Raw genomic sequence first — 21,844 nt, 5'->3', positions numbered from 1 at the left:
TGGCAATGTGGTGCTGATGACAATGTGGTGTTGATGTCAATGTAGTGTTGATGACAATGTGGTGTTGATGACAATGTGGTGCTGATGACAATGTGGTGTTGATGACAATGTGGTTTGATGGCAATGTGGTGCTGATGACAATGTTGTCTGATGACAATGCAGTGTTGATGACAACGTGGTGCTGATCACAATGTGGTGCTGATGACAATGTGGTGTTGATGACAATTTGGTTTGATGGCAATGTGGTGCTGGTGACAATGTGGTGCTGATGATAATTTGGTTTGATGACTGTGTAGTGCTGATGACAATGTGGTGTTGATGACAATGTAGCGTTTATAACAATGTAGTGCTGGTGACAATGCGGTGCTGATCACAATGTGGTGCTGGTGACAATTTAGTAATGATGATAATTTGGTAATGGTGACACTGCAGTGGTGATGACAATTTGGTTTGATGACAATGTGGTGCTGGTAACAATGTGGTGCTGATGATAATGTTGTGCTGACGACAATGTGGTGATGACGATAATTTGGTAATGGTGACACTGTAGTGGTGATGACAATGTTGTGTGATGACAATTTGATGTTGATGACAATGTAGCGTTTATAACAATGTAGTGCTGGTGACAATGCGGTGCTGATCACAATATGGTGCTGTGACAATATTGTGCTGATGATAATGTTGTGCTGACGACAATGTGGTGATGACGATAATTTGGTAACGGTGACAATGTAGTGCTGATGACAATTTGATGTTGATGACAATGTGTTGCTGATGACAATGTGTTGCTGATGACAATGTAGTGTTGGTGACATTGTAGTGCTGATGATAATGTTGTGCTGATGACAATGTAGTGTTGGTAACATTGTTGTGCTGATGACAATGTTGTGCTGATGACAATTTAGTGTTGTGAAAATGTAGTATTCGTGACAATGTAGTGCTGATGATAATGTTTTGCTGATAACAATGTAGTGTTGGTGACAATGTTGTGCTGATGACAATGTAGTGTTGGTGACAATGTTGTGCTGATGACAATATGATGCTGATGACAATGTAGTGCTGAGGATAATTTGGTAATGGTGACACTGTAGTTGTAATGACAATGTGGTGCTGATGACAATGTTGTGCTGATGACAATTTTGTGTTGTGACAATGCAGTATTCATGACAATGTAGTGCTAAAAATAATGTTGTGCTGATAACAATGTAGTGTCGGTGACAATGTAGTGCTGATGATAATGGTGTGCTGATGACAATGTAGTGTTGGTGACAATGTTGTGCTGATGACAATGTGTTACTGATGACAATGTAGTGCTGATGACAATGTTGTGCTGATGACAATTTAGTGTTTTCGACAATGTAGTATTCATGACAATGTAGTGTTGGTGGCAATGTAGTGCTGATGATAATGTGCTGATAACAATGTTGTGCTGGTGACATTGTTGTGCTGATCAGTGTTTTGATCATGCAGAATTTGTGACAATGTTGTGCTGATGACAATGTGTTGCTGATGACAATGTAGTGCTGATGACAATGTTGTGCTGATGACAATTTATACTTGTGAGAATGTAGTAATCATGACAATGTAGTGTTGGTGACAATGTAGTGCTGATGATAATGTGCTGATAACAGTGTTGTGCTAATCTGTGTTTTGATCATGCAGAATTTGTGAAAATGTAGTTAAAAGATTCCTCACAATACATGGGAGATGGCACTGTCGTATTGTTGAACATGTATTAATGACAGTGTAGCAATTATAACAACGTAGTGATGACGACAACCTGTCAATTATCACAACTCACTGTTGATAGAGAAGCAGTTATTATCCTAATGCAGTGGTGATAACAATGTAGGGATGGGGACAAGTAGCGATGTATCCATCTCAAGTTCAGAAAGTAGTTAAGTTCATTCTGTTGATGGTGGAATGTTTCCCAACAAAGAAAATAATCGATGCCTTTAAAAGAGCGCTTCTTCCACTTGTTGAGAAGTTACATTTATCAAGAAAACAGGCAACGACTTGTATTTGTTTGATGCGTGCTTCACCTCAGTAGAAACTGACAAGCTAAAGATTGTGTTGCGCACCAGATAAACGACCTGACACCCATGGTTAAAGAACGCCTATGTCTTATTTTTCTCGCACGTCCGTAATAATACATTAACCTTTTGAGGATCCGTTTACAAATATGTTGCAATGGCTAGTTGTGTTACACAATGCAGCTTAATGAATCTGTCACCATTGGACAAGTATCCCTTAAATAATCTTGACTGTTATGGAAATACTCTTTGATGGAACAATAGTACCAGATCCTTAGGTCATAAAACCTTTAGTTAGATGTTTGATTACCTTTCAAATCTGACGTATCAGAAACAAAAATTATGTCTGATAAAATTCCCTATTTTCACTTGTACTACATGTTCCCTTGCTTTTTCGGGTGAACAATTGACTTGACTTTGCATGTGTTTGTGACGGTAACACAGATGGGGCAGGATACGCTCACTGTTTCGCGGACAATTGTTATCATCACTATTTGATTATGACTCATAACCACATGCTCGTGATAAAGTCGGAATTGTACAAGGGACTGTTTTTGGCAGAGATTTTTTTATGATTATGGAAATGTTTTTGTCGCTTTTAAATTACGCTCTGGTAAATCGTTTAACAATTATCTGGTACAATAATTGGAAATGTCGTACGTGTATTAATATTAATTGGTTCAATAAAACCTACAGCTGTTACAATCATTTGCAATGCATTTATCATTTTCTGTTTTCCACGTGAGAGCTTTCGCCGGGTAATGGCCCAACACTAATTATAGCACTACAAATAAGATGACATAAACCTAGATCTTCAGCACTAACTTCATCAACCTGAGTTTCAACAGTAAATCAACCATTATGACAAGATTCCATAAACAAGACAGTGACGTTTCAGAAGAAAACACTCTGATTTACACTCGCACTGTACTAATCATTACTGAGATTTAGCTACATATCCACTTAGGAATCAGCTATCCGTTTTATGTGCGCTTACAGGCGATCACGAATTTATACCCACCCGCACAATAACCCCGCTTTTGAGCAAGTCAAACGCATGGAGGTCATGTCATTCAAAGGCTCTGTTAACAGTTGCCGGTTAATACTTCCCGTCCTATCGACGGTTATCATTCGATCATAAAGTACCCCCGGTCCCACAAAGACAAGTAGCTATCTATTCAAATAATGTTTTCATAGGTCTGAATGAGAGAAAATGGTGGGTCATACAAATTGGTGGTCACATGTTAAATTATGGCGGTAACCGGGGACTGATCCAAAATTATACAATTGAGAGAATTTGCAATAAATTCAAAGTCCCATAGGGTCCCCACCTGTTCGTTCAGGGACGTCGGGCGCGTTGTGTACTTCGATCCTGGTGTTTAAAGCACTCAGTGAGAAGTCTGGTTTGAAGTACATAAACACCAGTGCTAATGGTTCACATCAACGTTTTCTCCACACAATCATGACTCCGTGATTCTATGTTTGGAAACAGATTTCACAACAGTGAGTATGTGTTTCACAAAATGTTTGCTCTAATCTTCGTACGCGGATCCATGGGTATAGTGATGCAGGGGTCTATGCTCCCATCCCTTAGTTGTCAAAGCATATTAATCATGTGGAAGTATAAAATAATATAATTCAAATAAACTAACAATTAATTTAGTAAGGAAGAGAATTTATGGATGTCAACCTATTATTATGAGGAACACAACGTTTCGGAGTATATACTAACTCCTTCATCATTCAACTGATGAAGGAGTAAGTATATATTCCGAAACGTTGTGTTCCTCATAATAAGAAGTTGACATCCATAAATTCTGTCTCTAACGCCTTTCAAAGTCTTCATTAATTGACTAATCTAAGGCTAACGGACACAGGTTGTTGCCCGAACTATGTGCTAGCATTCTATTTGAAGTAACCCTCTTTCCAAAAAGCACCACATGGGTTCACCGTGTGAAAACCATTTCTGGCCTCCCCCGTCTTCTTCCTAGATACTTGCTGGATACACACCCACTCCAAAGGCGCTTGATATTTGCTTTATTTCTATAATTTGATATGTTTTATAATCTCTTGCTTAAACGTAATTGTAACTCGATCTACAGATAGTAAAAAATGACATTGACGTCTTAAGACATTTATAAATAACATATTGCAAAGAACGACTAAATGGTTAATACCTAACAATTATGCAAGGTATCTGTGTGAAACTGTAAACAGAATGACTATACCGATGCTGTTATCTGGAAGGGGATCTATCTGTTCTCTCTACGGCTCTGTTAACGTGATATCTGGATTGCCATTGTCATGTGGAACGGGTTTCATTCAGTTTACATAAGGATTTCATTCGGTTTACTGTTCGGCATTGAGGGGACCGGATGACTATGTCGGTACTGCTATCTTGAAAGTTTCTATCAGTTTTAACCAAACGCAGGTTTCATAGAAAGAGGATAGTTACAAAAGTAGATGTTTATACCTCGGATTTCTATTTTAGATGTGAAAGAAATGCTTTGAAAAAACGAATTTCGGCAACATTAAAATGATCGTTCATGGAAATGTATTTTGTGTGAGAAAATAGTTGAACTACAGTTTTATCATGTAGTCACGTTGATTGAATTACTTTTTATGTGTCATGTCATGTTGAATACTGTGCCATATTTAAATATTCAAGGATTTATCACCTCTGGTTTGAATAGATAATTTAGAGATTTAAGAAGCGTACGTGACAGTCAGGAAAGAAGGACCTAACTGTACATGTAGTGCTGCTTCTTTGTGCCAAATAGCATCATGTTGCTCGTGACAGACGCTCGGAGCGTACCGTGTAGCTTGTCTTGGTGTCTTATATATGAATCAGTAGACGATACAAAGCCTGTGTCAGTGTGTTGATGTACTTACATATGCATCAGTTGACGATACAAAGCTTGTCTTGGTGTTTTATATATGCATCAGTTGACGATACAAGGTTTCTCTTGTTGTGTTGATGTACTTACATATGCATCAGTTGACGATGCAAGGTTTCTCTTGGTGTGTTGATGGACTTATATATGCATCAGTTGACGATACAAATCTTGTTTTGGTGTGTTGATATACTTCCATATGCATCAGTTGACCATGTAAGGCTTGTCGTGATGTGTTGATGTACTTACATATGCATCAGTTGACGATACAAGGTTTCTCTTGGTGTGTTGATGTACTTACATATGCATCAGTTGACGATACAAGTTTCTCTTGGTGTGTTGATGGACTTACATGTGCATCGGTTGACGATACAAAGCTTGTTTTGGTGTGTTGATGCACTTACATATGCATCAGTTGACGATACAAGTTTCTTTTGGTGTGTTGATGGACTTACATGTGCATCGGTTGACGATACAAAGCTTGTTTTGGTGTGTTGATGTACTTACATATGCATCAGTTGACGATACAAATCTTGTCTTGGTGTGTTGATGTACTTATATATGCATCAGTTGACGATACAAAGCTTGTTTTGGTGTGTTGATGTACTTACATATGCATCAGTTGACGATACAAATCTTGTCTTGGTGTGTTGATGTACTTATATATGCATCAGTTGACGATACAAAGCTTGTTTTGGTGTGTTGATATACTTTCATATGCATCAGTTGACCATGTAAGGCTTGTCGTGATGTGTTGATGTATTTACATATGCATCAGTTGACGATACAAAGCTTGTCTTGGTGTTTTATATATGCATCAGTTGACGATACAAGGTTTCTCTTGTTGTGTTGATGTACTTACATATGCATCAGTTGACGATACAAAGCTTGTTTTGGTGTGTTGATGCACTTACATATGCATCAGTTGACGATACAAGTTTCTCTTGGTGTGTTGATGGACTTACATGTGCATCGGTTGACGATACAAAGCTTGTTTTGGTGTGTTGATGTACTAACATATGCATCAGTTGACGATACAAATCTTGTCTTGGTGTGTTGATGTACTTACATATGCATCAGTTGACCATGTCAGGCTTGTCGTGATGTGTTGATGTACTGATATATGCATCAGTTGACGATACAAAGCTTGTTTTGGTGTGTTGATATACTTTCATATGCATCAGTTGACCATGTAAGGCTTGTCGTGATGTGTTGATGTACTTATATATGCATCAGTTGACGATACTCAGCTTGTTTTGGTGTCTTGATATACTATATGTGCATCTATTAATGACACAAAGCTTGTTTTGGCGTGTTGATATTATACTTATGTATGCATCTATTGATGATACTGGTGGGATATCCCGATCTGGTACAATATGTCATTCCAACCATTTTCACTTCATGCATTGTAATGTACGTACGGATACATATATCAAGTGATGTTGCTCAGCTAAAACGGATTTACACCCATCATTTTAACGATCCATCAAGTTCATATCCAGAGTCCTATATGCAGTTGGTAAACCTTTCTTCACTCTCACATATTTTACCTTAACAGTTTGCGATACATGTTAAATCCAATGTATGTTTAAGATTGCATTTTGAAGTAGAAATAAATGTGCATGTTTCTCCTCGGATTGAAACAATAACAAAGATTGCTTTGACAAGTAATGTCTTGAGTTTACGGGTAATCGTTTTCAAATAGTTTGCAGAAAAACCTAATTACTTTAACGAATTTTAAGCCGTACGGCTAATTTGAAAGGAAATGCGGTGCAGATGACGGACGCCCAAGACAGCATATGCAAGCGATGTAATCAGTCACGTCAAACTAACAAATGAAGAGCAGGCACTTCCACAAGTTTCCCCATAAGTGGCCACCGCTAAACTCATTATTTTCAAACTGTTCAATAAAGGTTTCATAAAATGTTTACTTCCCTGGAAACTAATCACGATTTTTACATGAACTGTTCACGGTTGTATAAAGAAGACAAAGAAATATAATCACTCATCCTTTTTTGTTTACGCTACATATATTTAAACAACGAAACGATACCTTAGGCGGCCGCTGGTCGTGTCACCGTCCGACTACTCGCAAGCATCAGAAGGCTCAGTGGTTAAAGTGGTAGTTTTTTACGCCAAAGCTCTGGGTTTGATTCCTCATGTCGGTACAATGCATGAAGTATATTCGCAAGGATGGCCGTTTTGTTGAATTTGGTTAAACACGGAGTAAACGCATGCCGCCCACTCACGGACATTACTTCATCACAAGGACCGCCTCCGTGGTCTTGTGGTAGAGCGTCCGCCCGGAGAGCGGAAGGTCCAGGGTTCATTCCCGGGCCGCGTCATACAAACAGACGTTAAAAGATTGTACTTGTTGTTACCCTGTCTGACGCTCGGCATTAAGGGGCTAAAACAAGGACTGGTCGGCTCGTAGTCAGTATACTTTGTCTGAGTGGGGTATTCATGTTAAACTGCGGCATGGTATCTCAGTGAGCTAGCACTTTTAATCGGCATCAGTCCGGACTAGTACAAGCAGCCACACACACACATACACGTGCATGCACGTCGCTATATAAGTGCAATAATCTTGGACGCGACGTTAAACCCAATTTCACCTCACTTAATCACAAAGTATGGAATACTGTAAGGGACATTCTCGCGTTCTCAGGTTCTCGTAAGCGAAAACGTGAGAATTCCATTCACAGTATTTAATACAAAGGAGACATGTTCACTGAAAATTCACACTCTTCATAATCTACATAATCAAGATTAATCCCTCTTTCATCCTTTAAACCATGCAACTATTATACAAGCATTCTATCACACTAGTAAGGCAGAATAGGTCTTCAGCAACCCATGCTTGCCGTAAAAGGCGACTATGCTTGTCATAAGAGGCGACTAACGGGATCGGGTGGTCAGGATCGCTGCCTGGTTGATGTATGTCATCGATCCCAATTGCATGGCTTGTCTGGTCCAGCCTCGATTATTTACAAACCGCCGTCATATAGCTGGGATATTGCTGAGTGCGTCGTGAAACGACAAACCAAACCAAACCAAAAGGTTTTAAACGCGACTATATATTTTGCAGGTTTCACACGTGCATTTGATCCAAAGAAAAAAATCCTATAATTGGAACATTAAATGACGGTTTCTCTGTGTTAGCTGCGAGGGATTAGCCTAATCTTCTGGTTTTCCGATCAGGGCGAACTCCGTAATTACATGGTATTAGTTCACATAAAAACACTTGTTAGAGACCGAAAGAAAAAAGGGTACACTGAGATTTAGATCTAATGTAGAAGTTATTCTTAGAAATAGGTTTAAATACAATCTCCAAATTCGAAACACGTGTCTCTCCCATAACCACATGTTGTAAGCATTTTGTCGACTGTGCGTTAATATGCAAGATGTCCGAATCAATATGGATAATATTTTTCTATGATCAAATATAATCATAAATAATTACGCAGCAATTTGATGGCTTTTGATATATATGTGTGTTACGGCACCTACGGCGATATTTGCTTATACATTGGCTAGTGAACAATCCCAATTAGCACCCCTTCCGATTGATCATAAATACCATCAAAATTAGCACCCCTTCCGATAATCATAAATAATTACGCAGCAATTTGATGGCTTTTGATATATATGTGTGTTACGGCACCTACGGCGATATTTGCTTATACTTTGGCTAGTGAACAATCCCAATTAGCACCCCTTCCTTTTTTATTCGTGTATAACACGCACTCGTGTGAGGTCTGTATCAATACAACACCATTGTTTATTGAATATTTATATTTTACAATACCCTTTTTACTTTCTGTTTGTTTGGTTCATTAAACATTGTATGGTTCCGGTATATGTGTCGCTGAAATGCGTTGCTTAATAAAAGAGACCAATGGAACCGTCCTATCTGTTCCATATTTAGATCTGACCGCCTCCGTGGTCTAGTGGTAGAGCGTCCGCCCGGAGAGCGGGTCCGGGGTTCGATCCCCGGCCGCGTCATACCAAAAGACGTTAAAAGATGGTACTTGTTGTTACCCTGTCTGGCGCTCGGCATTAAAGGGCTAAAACAAGGACTGGTCTGCTCGGAGTCAGTATACTGTATCTGAGTGGGGTATTCATGTTAAACTGCTGCATGGTATCTCAGTGTGCTAGCACTATAAATCGACATCATTCCGGACTAGTACAAGCAGCCACATACACACACATACACGTGCATGCACGTCGCTATATAAGTGCAATAATCTTGAACGCGACGTTAAACCCTATTTCACCTCACCTCACCTCTTAATTATGGCCAATTAAATCCTGGAAAAATATATCTGTCGTATATAAACATTTCAGGCTGTCAGCATAAACCACGAAATTTACGGTCTTTCAACTTTCAACTATTTTTCCACCAAAATAATATTTTAATAAGAGCCCCCTATTTCTCATTTTGAGAGCGCCCTGGGCGTTATTACGTCGAATACGGTATTGAACATGAACATGAAAAATACCAAACCAATGAGACGCGAAATGGGAAGTTCTGTATAAAACTAATGTCAAATGAAATTGGACTGGGCATCCAGCTGTGATATTGTGCGCTCCATGGACATGCATCAACCTACTGGGTGACAGATGCCTAAGTGCATCATTCAAAACGACCTTGAAACTGTTTTTAATGTTCGTGCATTACGCCACTGTATACTGTTATCATTGTATCGAAAAATAACATATGTAGATTGAACAAGTAGATGATCCAAGCCTCTCTGAGAGAATATTACGTGAATCATTTCTAGACCATCATTTTTATTGTAACATTATTATGTACTTCCCAACGATGAGGTCTGTATCAATACAACACCATTGTTTATTGAATATTTATATTTTACACTACCCTTTTTACTTTCTGTTGGTTTTATTCTTTAAACATTGTATGGTTCCGGTATATGTCTCGCTGAAATGCGTTGCTTAATAAAAGAGACCAATGGAACCGTCCTATCTGTTTCATATTTAGATCTGACCGCCTCCGTGGTCTAGTGGTAGAGCGTCCGCCCGGAGAGCGAAAGGTCCGGGGTTCGATCCCGGACCGCGTCATACCAAAAGACGTTAGAAGATGGTACTCGGCATTAAGGTGCTAAAACAAGGACTGGTCGGCTCGGAATCAGTATACTGTGTCTGAGTGGGGTATTCATGTTAAACTGCGGCATGGTATCTCAGTGAGCTAGCACTATAAATCGGCATCAGTCCGGAGTAGTACAAGCAGCCACACAAACACACACGTGCATGCACGTCGCTATATAAGTGCAATAATCTTAAACCCCATTTCACATCACCATATTTAGATCTAGGAAATGATTCAGAGTGACAACATTTCACAAGACTGTATGACAAGAGGATGTCTTCAGCTGTCCAGTAGTCAACTTTTCCTTGCTATATTCTTGTTAAAATTGTTTGATCAGGCATTTAAGGCTTTTGTAAATCCTTCAAAAGGTTTCATGTTAGGCATAAGGATGCCTCTCCAAGTTTGACGCATAAGTGACGAAAGTTATGTCCGATGCAAATACCTTATTTTGACTTGTACCGTATGTTCCCGTATGCGTTCGGGTGAACCTTTACTTGCCTTTGCATGTGTTTGTGACGGGTGCCACCGATGTTCCCCTATGCGTTCGGGTGAACGCTTTACTTGCCTTTGACAGATGCCAACGCCGGGGCCGGATTCGATCAACCTGGTGCCATAACTATTTGATAGTGAAGAAGAGAAGTTATGGATGTCAAATTCTTTATTATGAGGAACACAATTAGGCAGCTTATTTGACAGTGATTCATAAACGCGTGCTTATGATACAGTCGGAATCTTACAATTGACTTTTAGCAGAGATGATTATGATTATGGAAATAACTTTGTACATTATATTCTGTTTATTCAGGGGCATGGGGCATTTTCGTCTAAGGCGCCGCAATGTGTAGAGTTACGTCCCTTGGATATTCAAGACACCTGTGATCGTGGGTTCGAATCCCGGTTCGCCCCGCTTATGGTTCTGGGTTTGTCAGCACCAAACCCGTATTTGTGGGTTTCACTGAAGTGGTAACGTCTGAGACCTGCATCACTTCGGGCTTTCCTCCCATTTCAAGCTGATACGCCGTGATATAACTGGAATATTGTTCAAAGCGGCGTTAAACCCAACTCACTCTGTTTATCGGTATCTATATATTGACACTGAGGAGTTTGTTCAGATGTGTTTTAAATGTCAATAGCTTGCAATTGGGTGTCGATTACCATCAGAATTTTATCTGGCCACGGCAATCCTCATATATCCATACAACTTCGAGGAAATGTGTCTCTCATGCTCATCTATAAACAAGTGTTCGTTCATGTCAGAGTAATATGGAAGCGCAGGGAACGTCATGTAAGCACACGGCTTGTGTTTAAATATTCATGGTTGGCCAATTATATGGAATCCTAGTAGGGACATCGTCGCGTTGTCGCATTGTCGCCTTTACAAAAACAAGCAAAAAGTGTCAAAATTAACCAAAGCGCCATAATGCGACAACGCGACAATGTCCCTTCTAGGATTCAATACTACTTTAAACGATTTTCGTCATAACCATTTCAAATAGCTGACTATTGAATACCCAAAACCCTATAACATCCGGCCGGAAACGTGGCTAACTCCATTTATTTTATCATCGGGTGTTTTTTTCGATCTATATACTTTCATTTCAACAATTTTCGTATAAACCTAGGTAAAAACAGTTGTTGGTTGCGAACACTAATCCAGCATGTGGCAAATATTATCACATACATCAACCCAGTTGACGAGTTGACTAAATGCTCTTGTATTGGGTAACGTAGAGTTCGGAACTAACACGCCTGATGAAACTCCACATATATTTCGAGACATAAAGAGCGCCATACGACTCTTGCTCAAAAGTTGTTTGATCAAGGTTACAACATTCAAGGCCTCAGTAAAGCTTTCAAAAAGTTTTATGGTAGACATGTGCAGGACATTTCCAAATTTGACGCATCAGTGACAAAAATGATGTCCGATGCAATTTCCTATTTTGACTTGCACCATATATTCCCATATTTTTTCCGATGAACAATTGAGTTGCCTTTGCATGTGTTTGTGACGGGTGCCACCGGTTGGACATGATACGCCTACCTTTTCACAAACGCCTGGTATCATTCCTATTAGATACTGATTCATAAACACATTCTCATGATATAGTCGGAATTGTACAGTCGACTCTGCTCTATGCAGAGATTGGATATGGAAAGGGTTTTGTCGCTTTTACCAGGTGGCACCCATGACACTTCTTTAATGCGAATTTCTCATTTACTTGGTAGTGGCATAATCAGGGTCGATAATATAATTGTACGAAGTAATAAAGGGAGGGTTGTATGGTATCGCTGAAACAAGTAAACGTATTTCCAAATAATATTTGAAGTTATTTTGATTTTAAGTTTCTTTATGCTACATATAAGGGACAAATCGCGGAAAGTGTCACGTGACACAATGAGAGTGAGTGAGTGAGTGAGTGAGTGAGTGAGTAGTTACTGCTTTTAGCCGCATCAGCTGTAATCAGCAGTTATTTGTCTACGTATCACTTGTTGAATCTCATATATAGACAACATGTAAACATTATAAACACTTTTCATCAATATTTCCAACTAAAATTATAATAATTACTCGGTTATATAAAGACAAACCTTCTAATTGCCTTTCTAAAATGTTTGAGTATATTCTCAGTATCGGGATATTCCTTCATTTCGCTCCTACTCTTCCCAACCAGAACGATATGATAAGCATCATATACATCATGCAGATATCGGCACATCTGTCACAAATTGACAGGATCCTACAGCGTAGTGTATTAAAGGCTAAATTAAGAGTTGCACAGTTGGTCATAGAATATTATGAAATCAAAGCTATTCAATAAAAGCAAATGCTCCATTTATCCTAGCTGCTGTTGCATGGGAACCTTCATACACCGGACAAGCGTATATCTCCATAGAACAACATATGTTGTTAAGTTTTTATTGTTTGTTGTTAACGAGTGTCGCAATCATACGCGATCGTTTGACACACATTTACCTACTAGTACCTACTCATGATGTGAAAGGAAGGGATATAGATTTATGTTTTCTCTACTTTCCTATCAGTTTATTAAATCTGGATATAGCATGTCCAAAATGTTACCATATCCATATCTGTCCATATATCGCTATTGCCTGTGTTACAAGAGACATTTAATACACATTCGTTCGTTTGTTTTTCAGGATATCTGCAATTAACCACGGCACCCTAGCAAACGTACATTCACAGCAAGGATGTTTCAAGACTGACTCCAGTATATTCGAAGGATTAACGTTCAGTGCGTCTTTAAGTTGTTAATTATAGACAAACACGCATTAAACCAACCCGCTCCCAGTGCTGCTTCCAGTGTAATGCGATTGAAAGGTACTAATTTGATCACATTAGGGAAATGTCTAGAAGATCTAAAGCCGAGAGAAGTGTGAATATAACAAAGACTACCCTTGCCAATGGCTGGTCTTCCTGCATCCCCAAAGGATGATGGTTGATCATCACCAGTCAACTCAGGACGAAATTGTCCTACATAACGTTCAAGACCAAGGGACCGAACACTTGCCCAATGGCCCCTGCAGAAGTCCTGAAGAGGAAGGGGGGTCACGGTCCCAAAGGTCTAGTTCAGATTCAAGCAGTTCCAGTAAGAAATCAAGACTTAAAAAACTGTCCCGCAAAGGAGCAAGCATATTACCGAATAACAGTAATTGGCGTCGGTTGCGGGCCACGATTAAAGCGTCGAGCGAGATGCAGACCCAGAAAAAGAAAGGAGCATTGGAGAGACAGGATTCGTTTCTGAGGAAATTCTCTACAAGGAACCAGCGAGTGGATGATTGTTCGGATGACGAGGATAAAAAACCAAGTTATTGGCGTCCGGCGAAGTCTCGGCGTCATTTTGTTATTCAACATGACGGAAAGTTTATGTTTTATTGGCTCGGTGTGATGACTGTGGCCGTTCTGTACAACATGTGGACATGCATAGCCAGAGAAGCTTTCAGGGAAATTCAGTCTGGATGCAATTATTGTTGGTTCACCATGGATGCTTTCGTGGATCTTCTTTACCTTTTGGACGTCCTAGTTCAATTTAGAACAGGATACCTAGATCAAGGACTGATGGTCTACGATTCCAAAAAGCTAGCTAGGCGTTACTTGAAGTCGCGCACCATATACTTTGACACGTTATGTCTTGTACCTACGGATCTGATTCAGTTTTATATAGGGATTCACCCAATGGTTCGATTCCCAAGATTCCTAAAAGTGTATAGAACCTTCCGTTTCATTCATATGCTGGAATCGAAGTCAGCCTATCCCAATTTTTTCCGTGTGGCCAATTTGTCACATATGTTATTCCTTGGAGCACACTGGTTTGCAGCATTTTATTACCTAATATCTGAAGCAGAAGGTTTCGTCGGTGGATGGTCCTACCCAAGACCCGAAGGGGAATACGCGTCAGTGACCCGGAAGTACTTAGCTTCGCTTTTCTGGTCGACCTTAACCTTGACAACAATAGGTGACCTTCCACCTCCAGATACCAACTGGGAGTAAGTATCGAGCATTAATCACGTTTCTCCTCTTTCTCTTCCGTGATGCATGTATCTAACATCTCTACCTCCGTATTGCATGAATGATATTCACGATTCACATTACAATTTGGATATAGTTACATTATAAATACCTCTCTGTGTTCTCTCAAGTAATGTCTGTAACCACTCATTATGGACCGGCCAGTTTAAATTTGTCTCCCGGCATATGGGGATCTAAAGAAATTACCTAAAAAGTTTATTTGTCTGCAACAGGAAAGAAGATAAAAGGTCTTTCTGTCACGCTGACTATATGTGTATTATGTCACAATATGTACAGAGAGCAGCAAATACAATATTCCCCTGACGGTACGGTTAGAACATACATGTATACAGTTGTCAAAAAGTTGGTAACATTTTTGTTAGAGGATAGGAAAAAATGTATGTATGGCGTGAGGTGTATGTAGGCTATTTTTTAGGAGCGTTGATTTCCGATGGGTAATGTGCCTTATATCTATATATTACATGTTGAACGTGCAAATAGATCATTCCAATACAGAAATATTTCTATGGTATTACCAATATTAAGCAATCTTTATTTCTGGATCAAACATAGTACTCCGCGGAACCATACCATAAAAACGCCATTTTCTTGATGCTGCATTTACATTTAAATATACGTGCATGAATGTTCTTGAATGCAAACGGTTGCATGCATGCATTATACCTATTAGATGTAACTATTAGAATATGCTCATTGAAGCGCTTATACGTAAGAGCTTATGGATGTGTAGATGTTTGTATAGGTTTTTATGAGGCCATTTAAAAATATTGTTCCTTGACTTTTCAAAATTGACAGGGTAGGGATAATTTATCTTGTCATATTCTTTCTAAAACAGGTTACACATTTGTGAAAGAAAACATGTGACTCTCTTTATCTACCTGGTGTCGTCTTTCGGCCAGGTTTCCTGCAGCTCTGATGCACAATTTGGGAAGTCGGTGGCACATCATAATAATCAGTGCATGAAAGTGATAAATAAATTAGGAACAGATGGGCCATGAGAAACAAATTATTTTTACGAACCTTATCTCTAATCCAAATACCAGAAGATATGACATTATCCATGTATCGTGTGGCAGAACATGTACACTTAAGACATCCTACTGACATGGTACATGTACATAATGCAATATGATTGACGTCGTACATGATTGAAATACTGACATGTGCACAGTGATGATGTTAAGATACCTTGGTATGGTACAGTTTGAGACAATACTGACATTGTATTAGTTAAAGATACTGCGTGTGTAAACTGACAGAACACTGACCTACTGGTACATCCTGGAAGGATAATGTAAAACGTGAATGCGAGAGAATAACAAGCCCTAACTGTTTGATTGGCATTGTAGATGTTTGCAAAATGAGTAAGAAAAACGTACGACTTTATGGAGAACAACTTCTGGGTTATTGCTTTTAGCCACGTTTCGATGTAGATTCTTACACCGTTATCCAGCTTAGTAACCGTGTAAGAATCTACATCGAACCGTCTCTTTTTGCAATAAACCAGAAGTTGTTATCCATAAAGATGTACTTTTTTCTTAATAACCACTCTTGCTTATACACCGAAACAGACTGGCTTAAAAGGCAAAACAGTTGTGAAAATGAGATTTTAGATCATTGAAAATCAGTGATGACACAAGGTGTTCGCGAAAAGGGTTATGCAAGCATGACAGACACCCGTGGAGATTCCGGGTAAGAAGCCCCCTTGTAACCTATAACTGTCGTAACAGTTTGGTGGTCTGACTACATAAAACCAGAGCTGTGAAGATCCGGGGTACAATAGGTCTTCAGCAACCCATGCTTGCCGTAAATGGCGACTATGCTTGTTGTAAGAGGCGACGAACGATATCGGGTGGTCAGGCTTGCTGATTTGGTTGTTGCATGTAATTGTATCCCAATCAAGTGGATCGATGCTCATGATGCCAATCACTTGATTGTCTGGTCCAGATTTGATTATTTACAGACTGCCGTCATTAAGCTGGAATATTGATGAGTGCGGTGTTAAACACAAAACATAAAACCAGGATAGTAGTGCGGTTATTACTGACTAAATATAAACTAAACTCAATGACAGATGATGCTATAGGACGAATGTCTACTCATATTATATCAATACATTGCGTGTACATGGTGTCTTTTAATCAACAGACTATACAGGTTGTTTATTGAACATCAGGGCTTAATTATGATTGTATGTTTAACACAAAGGAACAATTCTAATGTTCTGGTTGCTCATGGTTCTTTTGATGGATAATTGGCAGTGGATTATATGAAACGTGTGTAAGAATGTATGCAACACTTAGACATCAACTATTTATTTATGCTAAAGTCAGCTAATGTCAAGTTTTCTCGCGTGCCATATAAAAGCTGAATAATTATTTAAAGGGAGACAAGTTCAAAGGTCATTCATCTTTTTAAAATGCAGAACCAGTTTTTGTAGTGTGTGTCTTGAGGCATTGTTTCTATCAGTAATAAAGCTAGCTTTTTAATATCTGTGTATGGGTTTACGCAGCTTTTAGCAATATTCACGGCAGAAATGGGATTAACACAATGTCCCCATGAGGGGAATCGAACCCGTGTCTTCGGCGTGACGAGAGAACGCTTTAACCACCAAGCTATCACATCGCCCTCGTTTAATGGTAGATTGATCTGGATGAGAAAACGTTAGTATAGGATGAAGTGATATTACAATGACCTATTTCAGACTTGCAAGGACTGCCCCCTGACTCGAGCCTTCTCCACCTTTAAGTATACTGAACAAGGGGCGGTCGCGTAGCCTAGTGGTTAAAGCGTTCGCTCGTCACGCCGAAGACCCGGGTTCGATTCCCGACTTGGGTACAATGTGTGAAGCCTATTTCTGGTGTCCCCCGCCGTGATATTGCTGGAATATTGATAAAAGCGGCGTAAAACCATACTCACTGACTCACTATACTGAACAAAAGAAGTTTATTTAAGAATATTTTGGGAGATATTTATTGCAGTAGACTGAGCACACAATTTCAAAAAATAATATCCCCGAAAATATTCTTGACCCCTAACTTTTATTTCAGTATATGTTATCAATACTATCATTTTCACACTTCACTTCAAACATGAATATTAACTCAGATATTTTGTATTATTACCATTCAGATATAACCTTAAATATTATAAGCATGAGCATGTGCGAAATGTTATTTTGCAACCCACACATGATAACACGAGATTACATTGTGTACTTCAAAATTATATAAATGATTCCGCAGTAAAGAGATAATATGCATGGTAATTGCACGAGATCAATTTCTTCATTTCATGTATATGTATATGTGTAGGACCTGGGAATTGATATCTTAGATGCTTGCTTAACTCAGTATGTACGTGCACTCGATACGGGAATGTTGCCTTATTATTTAGAAAATAACATGGAATTAGTGGAACAGACAGATTCAATGTCTAGTACAGTATCTTACATTGGCAACATTTTTTTACATCTGATACAATTGTTTTTATTTATTAATAAAACACTTAATTCCATTAAAAACATTTTTACAATTAAAAAGTTTCAAATCTACATTCAAAAAACAACTACGACCTATGACATTTATTTTTATCTTATTGTTTCCCCATTTTTTATTTATGGATACTTTTCGGTTGTTCGTGACATGATACCAAAGAAATTGACCTCTTTGAACCATAACACAGTTCATCCAGTACACTTAGTCCCGATAGTGTAGTGGATAGAGCGTCTGCCCGGAGAGCGGAAGGTCGTTGGTTCGATCCACGGTACATTAAATTCGGACGCTAATCATAGGTTGCAGATGTGCCCAAAGGACGCAACTTTGCACAGCATATTCTGCGTGACGTCATATAGCTGGAGACCGCCTCCGTGGTCTACTGGTAGAGCGTCCGCCCGGAGAGCGGAGGGTCCAAAGTTCGATCCCCGCCCGCGTCATACCAAAAGACGCTAAAATATGGTACTTGTTGTTACCCTGTCTGGCGCTCGGCATGAGTGGGTTAAAACAAGGAATGATCGGCTGGGAGTCAGTATACTGTGTCTACGTGGGGTATTCATGTTGAACTGTGGCCTTATCTCTTGGCGGGATCATCCACACACCCGCGCACGCGCGCGTTAAGTTTGTTCTCTTGAACATATCAAAATTCATACTAGAAATAAGAATGCGTACAATGAAACATCGATATCACGACCCTCGTTGATACACAATCCACAATCCAACATATTACTGTAGCAACGTGGAGGTATTATTACATGGATACCGCTTCCTATCCTTGATTCGTTAAACCAGAGCAGTTCTGTCCGGATTAACAAGGGTTGAATACAGTCGATCATACCCAATTGTACAATCAAGTATAAAAGTTCAACCTGACTTCCATAGTTCCGTTTATCATTTCCTGGCATGCCAAATATCTACATTTTAAGTTCCGTCTTGTAATGTACCTTGTTCAATAACAATGAACCGTTGCTCAAATTCAATTCATATTGACATTATGTTAAATTAGTATAACAAAAAGGTGCATCCCAACTACTAATTATTACTTCTCAATGGTCGAATAATCCACTATATGTCTTCGTACAGATCCAAATACAACGAGAAACAGATAAAAGTGTCGCATCAACATTCAATCTGAAGAGACCGCCTCCGTGGTCTAGTGATAGAGCGTCCGCCCGGAGAGCGGAAGGTCCGGGGTTCGATACCCAGCCGCGTCATACCAAAAGACGTAAAGATGGTACTTGTTGTTACCCCGTCTGGCGCTCGGCATTAAGGGGCTAAAACAGGGACTGGACGGCTCGGAGTCAATATACTGTGTCTGAGTGGGATATTCATGTTAAACTGCGGCATTGTATCTCAGTGTGCTAGCACTACAAATCGGCATCAGTCCGGACAAGTACAAGCAGCCACACACACACACACACACATGCGCATGCACGTCGCTATATATGTGCAATAATCTTGGACGCGACGTTAAACCCCAGTTCACCTCACCTCACCTTCATTCTGAAGACCTGACACCACAGGCATATCGCTTCCGTCACAAAATCACTATACATGTACATTTCCACAACTGAAAGAATTGAACGAGATCATGCGTTGTGAAGTAATATCAGAATAATGTTGCTGTTATTTCAACATATGACCTTTCTATTCGTTTTGTTCCGTCAGGAGTGTTGATGATCTGTGGATTAAGTCCCAACAGGTGAATTATTTACATTAACCTGATTACGTTTCTTCGTCTGTGACGCAGTCACTCACTCCCCAAGGACCTGCACCGTGCGCCCGCTACGTAGAAGACGAACTGATTCTTATATTGGTGTTTCTTTGCTCATAGATACTAACCGTTGATAGTGTTTATGCCATCTTGGTTTATGTCCACTGGTGCCCTTCTCCTTGCATGGGTATGTTACAGGCATATATTTATCTATATACGTTTTTTCGATCAAAACAGAAATCTCTAACCCACAGAATCAATTGAAAGTATTTTTGTATGATAATATTACAGTTTCATATCACGCAACAAAAATGACACGTATGACTCCGTTGCAGCTTGGTTTTTTAAATAACCCTCTTGATTGATTCAAGTGTGCATCAGATAGACATATACTGTTGAGTTATAAATATGCATGTTTAATACATAACGTGATATTATCAGTAACTGTATTGCGAAAACTACATAAAAATAGTAAGTATAATATGGATAAAGAATAAATTTAACGCTAATGAACTAACGACACCTTGTCAAAAGTCCAGTATCTGTTGTACTGGCTGAATGAAAATAGTTAAACGCTTTTTGTTGTAGTTTCCTTGTGAATGGAATAATGCACATAGTTGATAACTGATCAACGTTTATATATAACAAGATGTAGACCAAGCACTTTTTCTTATACACCTTTTATATTTTAAGCATGTGCATCGACACATATACCACTACAAGTATTATCAGAATCAATACTGCATAGATGGGTCAACTAGTTGACAAACGAGGGTTTAGAAATACAAGGATTTCCGAATCCTTTAAAATTGGAATGAAATGATAATAAATGTGTGTACAATTTCGAAGCCTTTAAAAGAATAAATCTTTCCTACAAGATCGTCATTCAATAACAAGGGTAACAAACTGACGTTGACCTGAATGTTTGATAATAAATGTAGTCTGTGCCAATTTGCAGGACACTATTAATGCATCTTTTACCTTTACGATAACATTATTCGTTGGTGTAAGAAAACAACAATATTTAATAAATAATTAACAAGATGTGACATGAACATCTGTGACTATCTGTCTTTACTGGGCTAGTGTCTGTTCTGTGTGGATTAAGTGTAGCTATAGGTGCATTGTCCTCACCCTTCTTCCAGCTCTGATTTAGCTTGTAGAACCCTCTTAGATAACTCTACTATGCCCGTACCGAGTTGCTGAGCACTAATTTTTTTGTTGCAGCTGGCAAATGTCAAACGTTGCGTAAGTAATGGGAGATCGCCCAGGGCCGGCAGTTTTGTGTTGACCACGCCCCTCTGTGTCCGACACGCTACTGTGTAGTTGAACCTGTCTCTGTCACTCATTTCATCTTGTCATTCACCATTGTGCACGTCGTCACGCTTTGGTTACTCCCTGTGTTGGTTCAACTATTGAAATTGCCGGAACATTTAGTTGCATTTTGTATGCAGGAAATTGTCACCTGGTTACAAGATTTCACGCAAATGAGTTTTAACTTGCATGAATAAGATTTTGCACTTTTTAAAGGATACTTTGTGAATGAGCCCTGAATAACACTTGAGCAGCCCCGCTTTAGCAAACTATGGGTATTTCGATTAGATTAATCTTCAGGGTAAATGATTGTATTCTGAAAGTCGAACCGTCATTCAGCAAACATGCTGCAAACGTGTATGTATGGTATGTAGCATAAAAGGCCACACAAATGTACTTTGCACCAATACACAGTCATGCATTTGTATGCACCCATCCTCGGTGCATTCGACAGTGTATCAGTCCTAACTTGAAAATATACGTACTCACTTTAGATGCATTCTCACCCTATTTATTGCATGGATCTGCACACGCCGATCCTACTACCAGACACTCTATGTAAATATATGCATGAAAATGCGTATGAATACCTTAATGAGTATATTCCGATACATTTACATACATATGCACAAGCGATTTGATGCTTTCTCTTGTATGCTCACGAACATGTGTACATTTAACATGCATCATATAAACATGTACACCTTACAAACACTCACGCACCAGGTGTGTG

At 39.2% G+C, this 21,844-nt stretch overlaps 1 protein-coding gene across 7 annotated transcripts in view; it reads left to right on the top strand.

The window, feature by feature from the left end:
* The window catches only part of LOC124117344 (cyclic nucleotide-gated channel rod photoreceptor subunit alpha-like), a 130,575-nt gene that overhangs the window by 84,327 nt on the left and 24,404 nt on the right, over nt 1–21,844 (top strand). For 4 of the 7 annotated variants that reach the window (XM_046479166.2, XM_046479165.2, XM_046479161.2 and 1 more), the window contains exons 2-3: nt 13,200–14,546; nt 21,025–21,045. In XM_046479166.2, coding sequence (XP_046335122.1) covers nt 13,492–14,546; nt 21,025–21,045 — 1,076 coding nt within the window. In that variant the 5' untranslated portion in view covers nt 13,200–13,491. Of the gene's footprint in view, nt 1–3,362; nt 3,541–13,199; nt 14,547–21,024; nt 21,046–21,844 lie in introns of those variants that run through there. The other 3 variants (XM_046479162.2, XM_048401258.1, XM_046479164.2) reach the window with 3 other exon arrangements.

The sequence above is a fragment of the Haliotis rufescens genome, unplaced genomic scaffold (genome assembly GCF_023055435.1).
Source record: "Haliotis rufescens isolate VD_foot unplaced genomic scaffold, xgHalRufe1.0.p SCAF_21, whole genome shotgun sequence".
In the NCBI taxonomy this organism is placed as follows: Eukaryota; Metazoa; Mollusca; class Gastropoda; order Lepetellida; family Haliotidae; genus Haliotis; species Haliotis rufescens.
The sequence above is the reverse complement of the archived record's forward strand: the minus strand, read 5'-3'. Positions and strand labels throughout refer to the sequence as shown.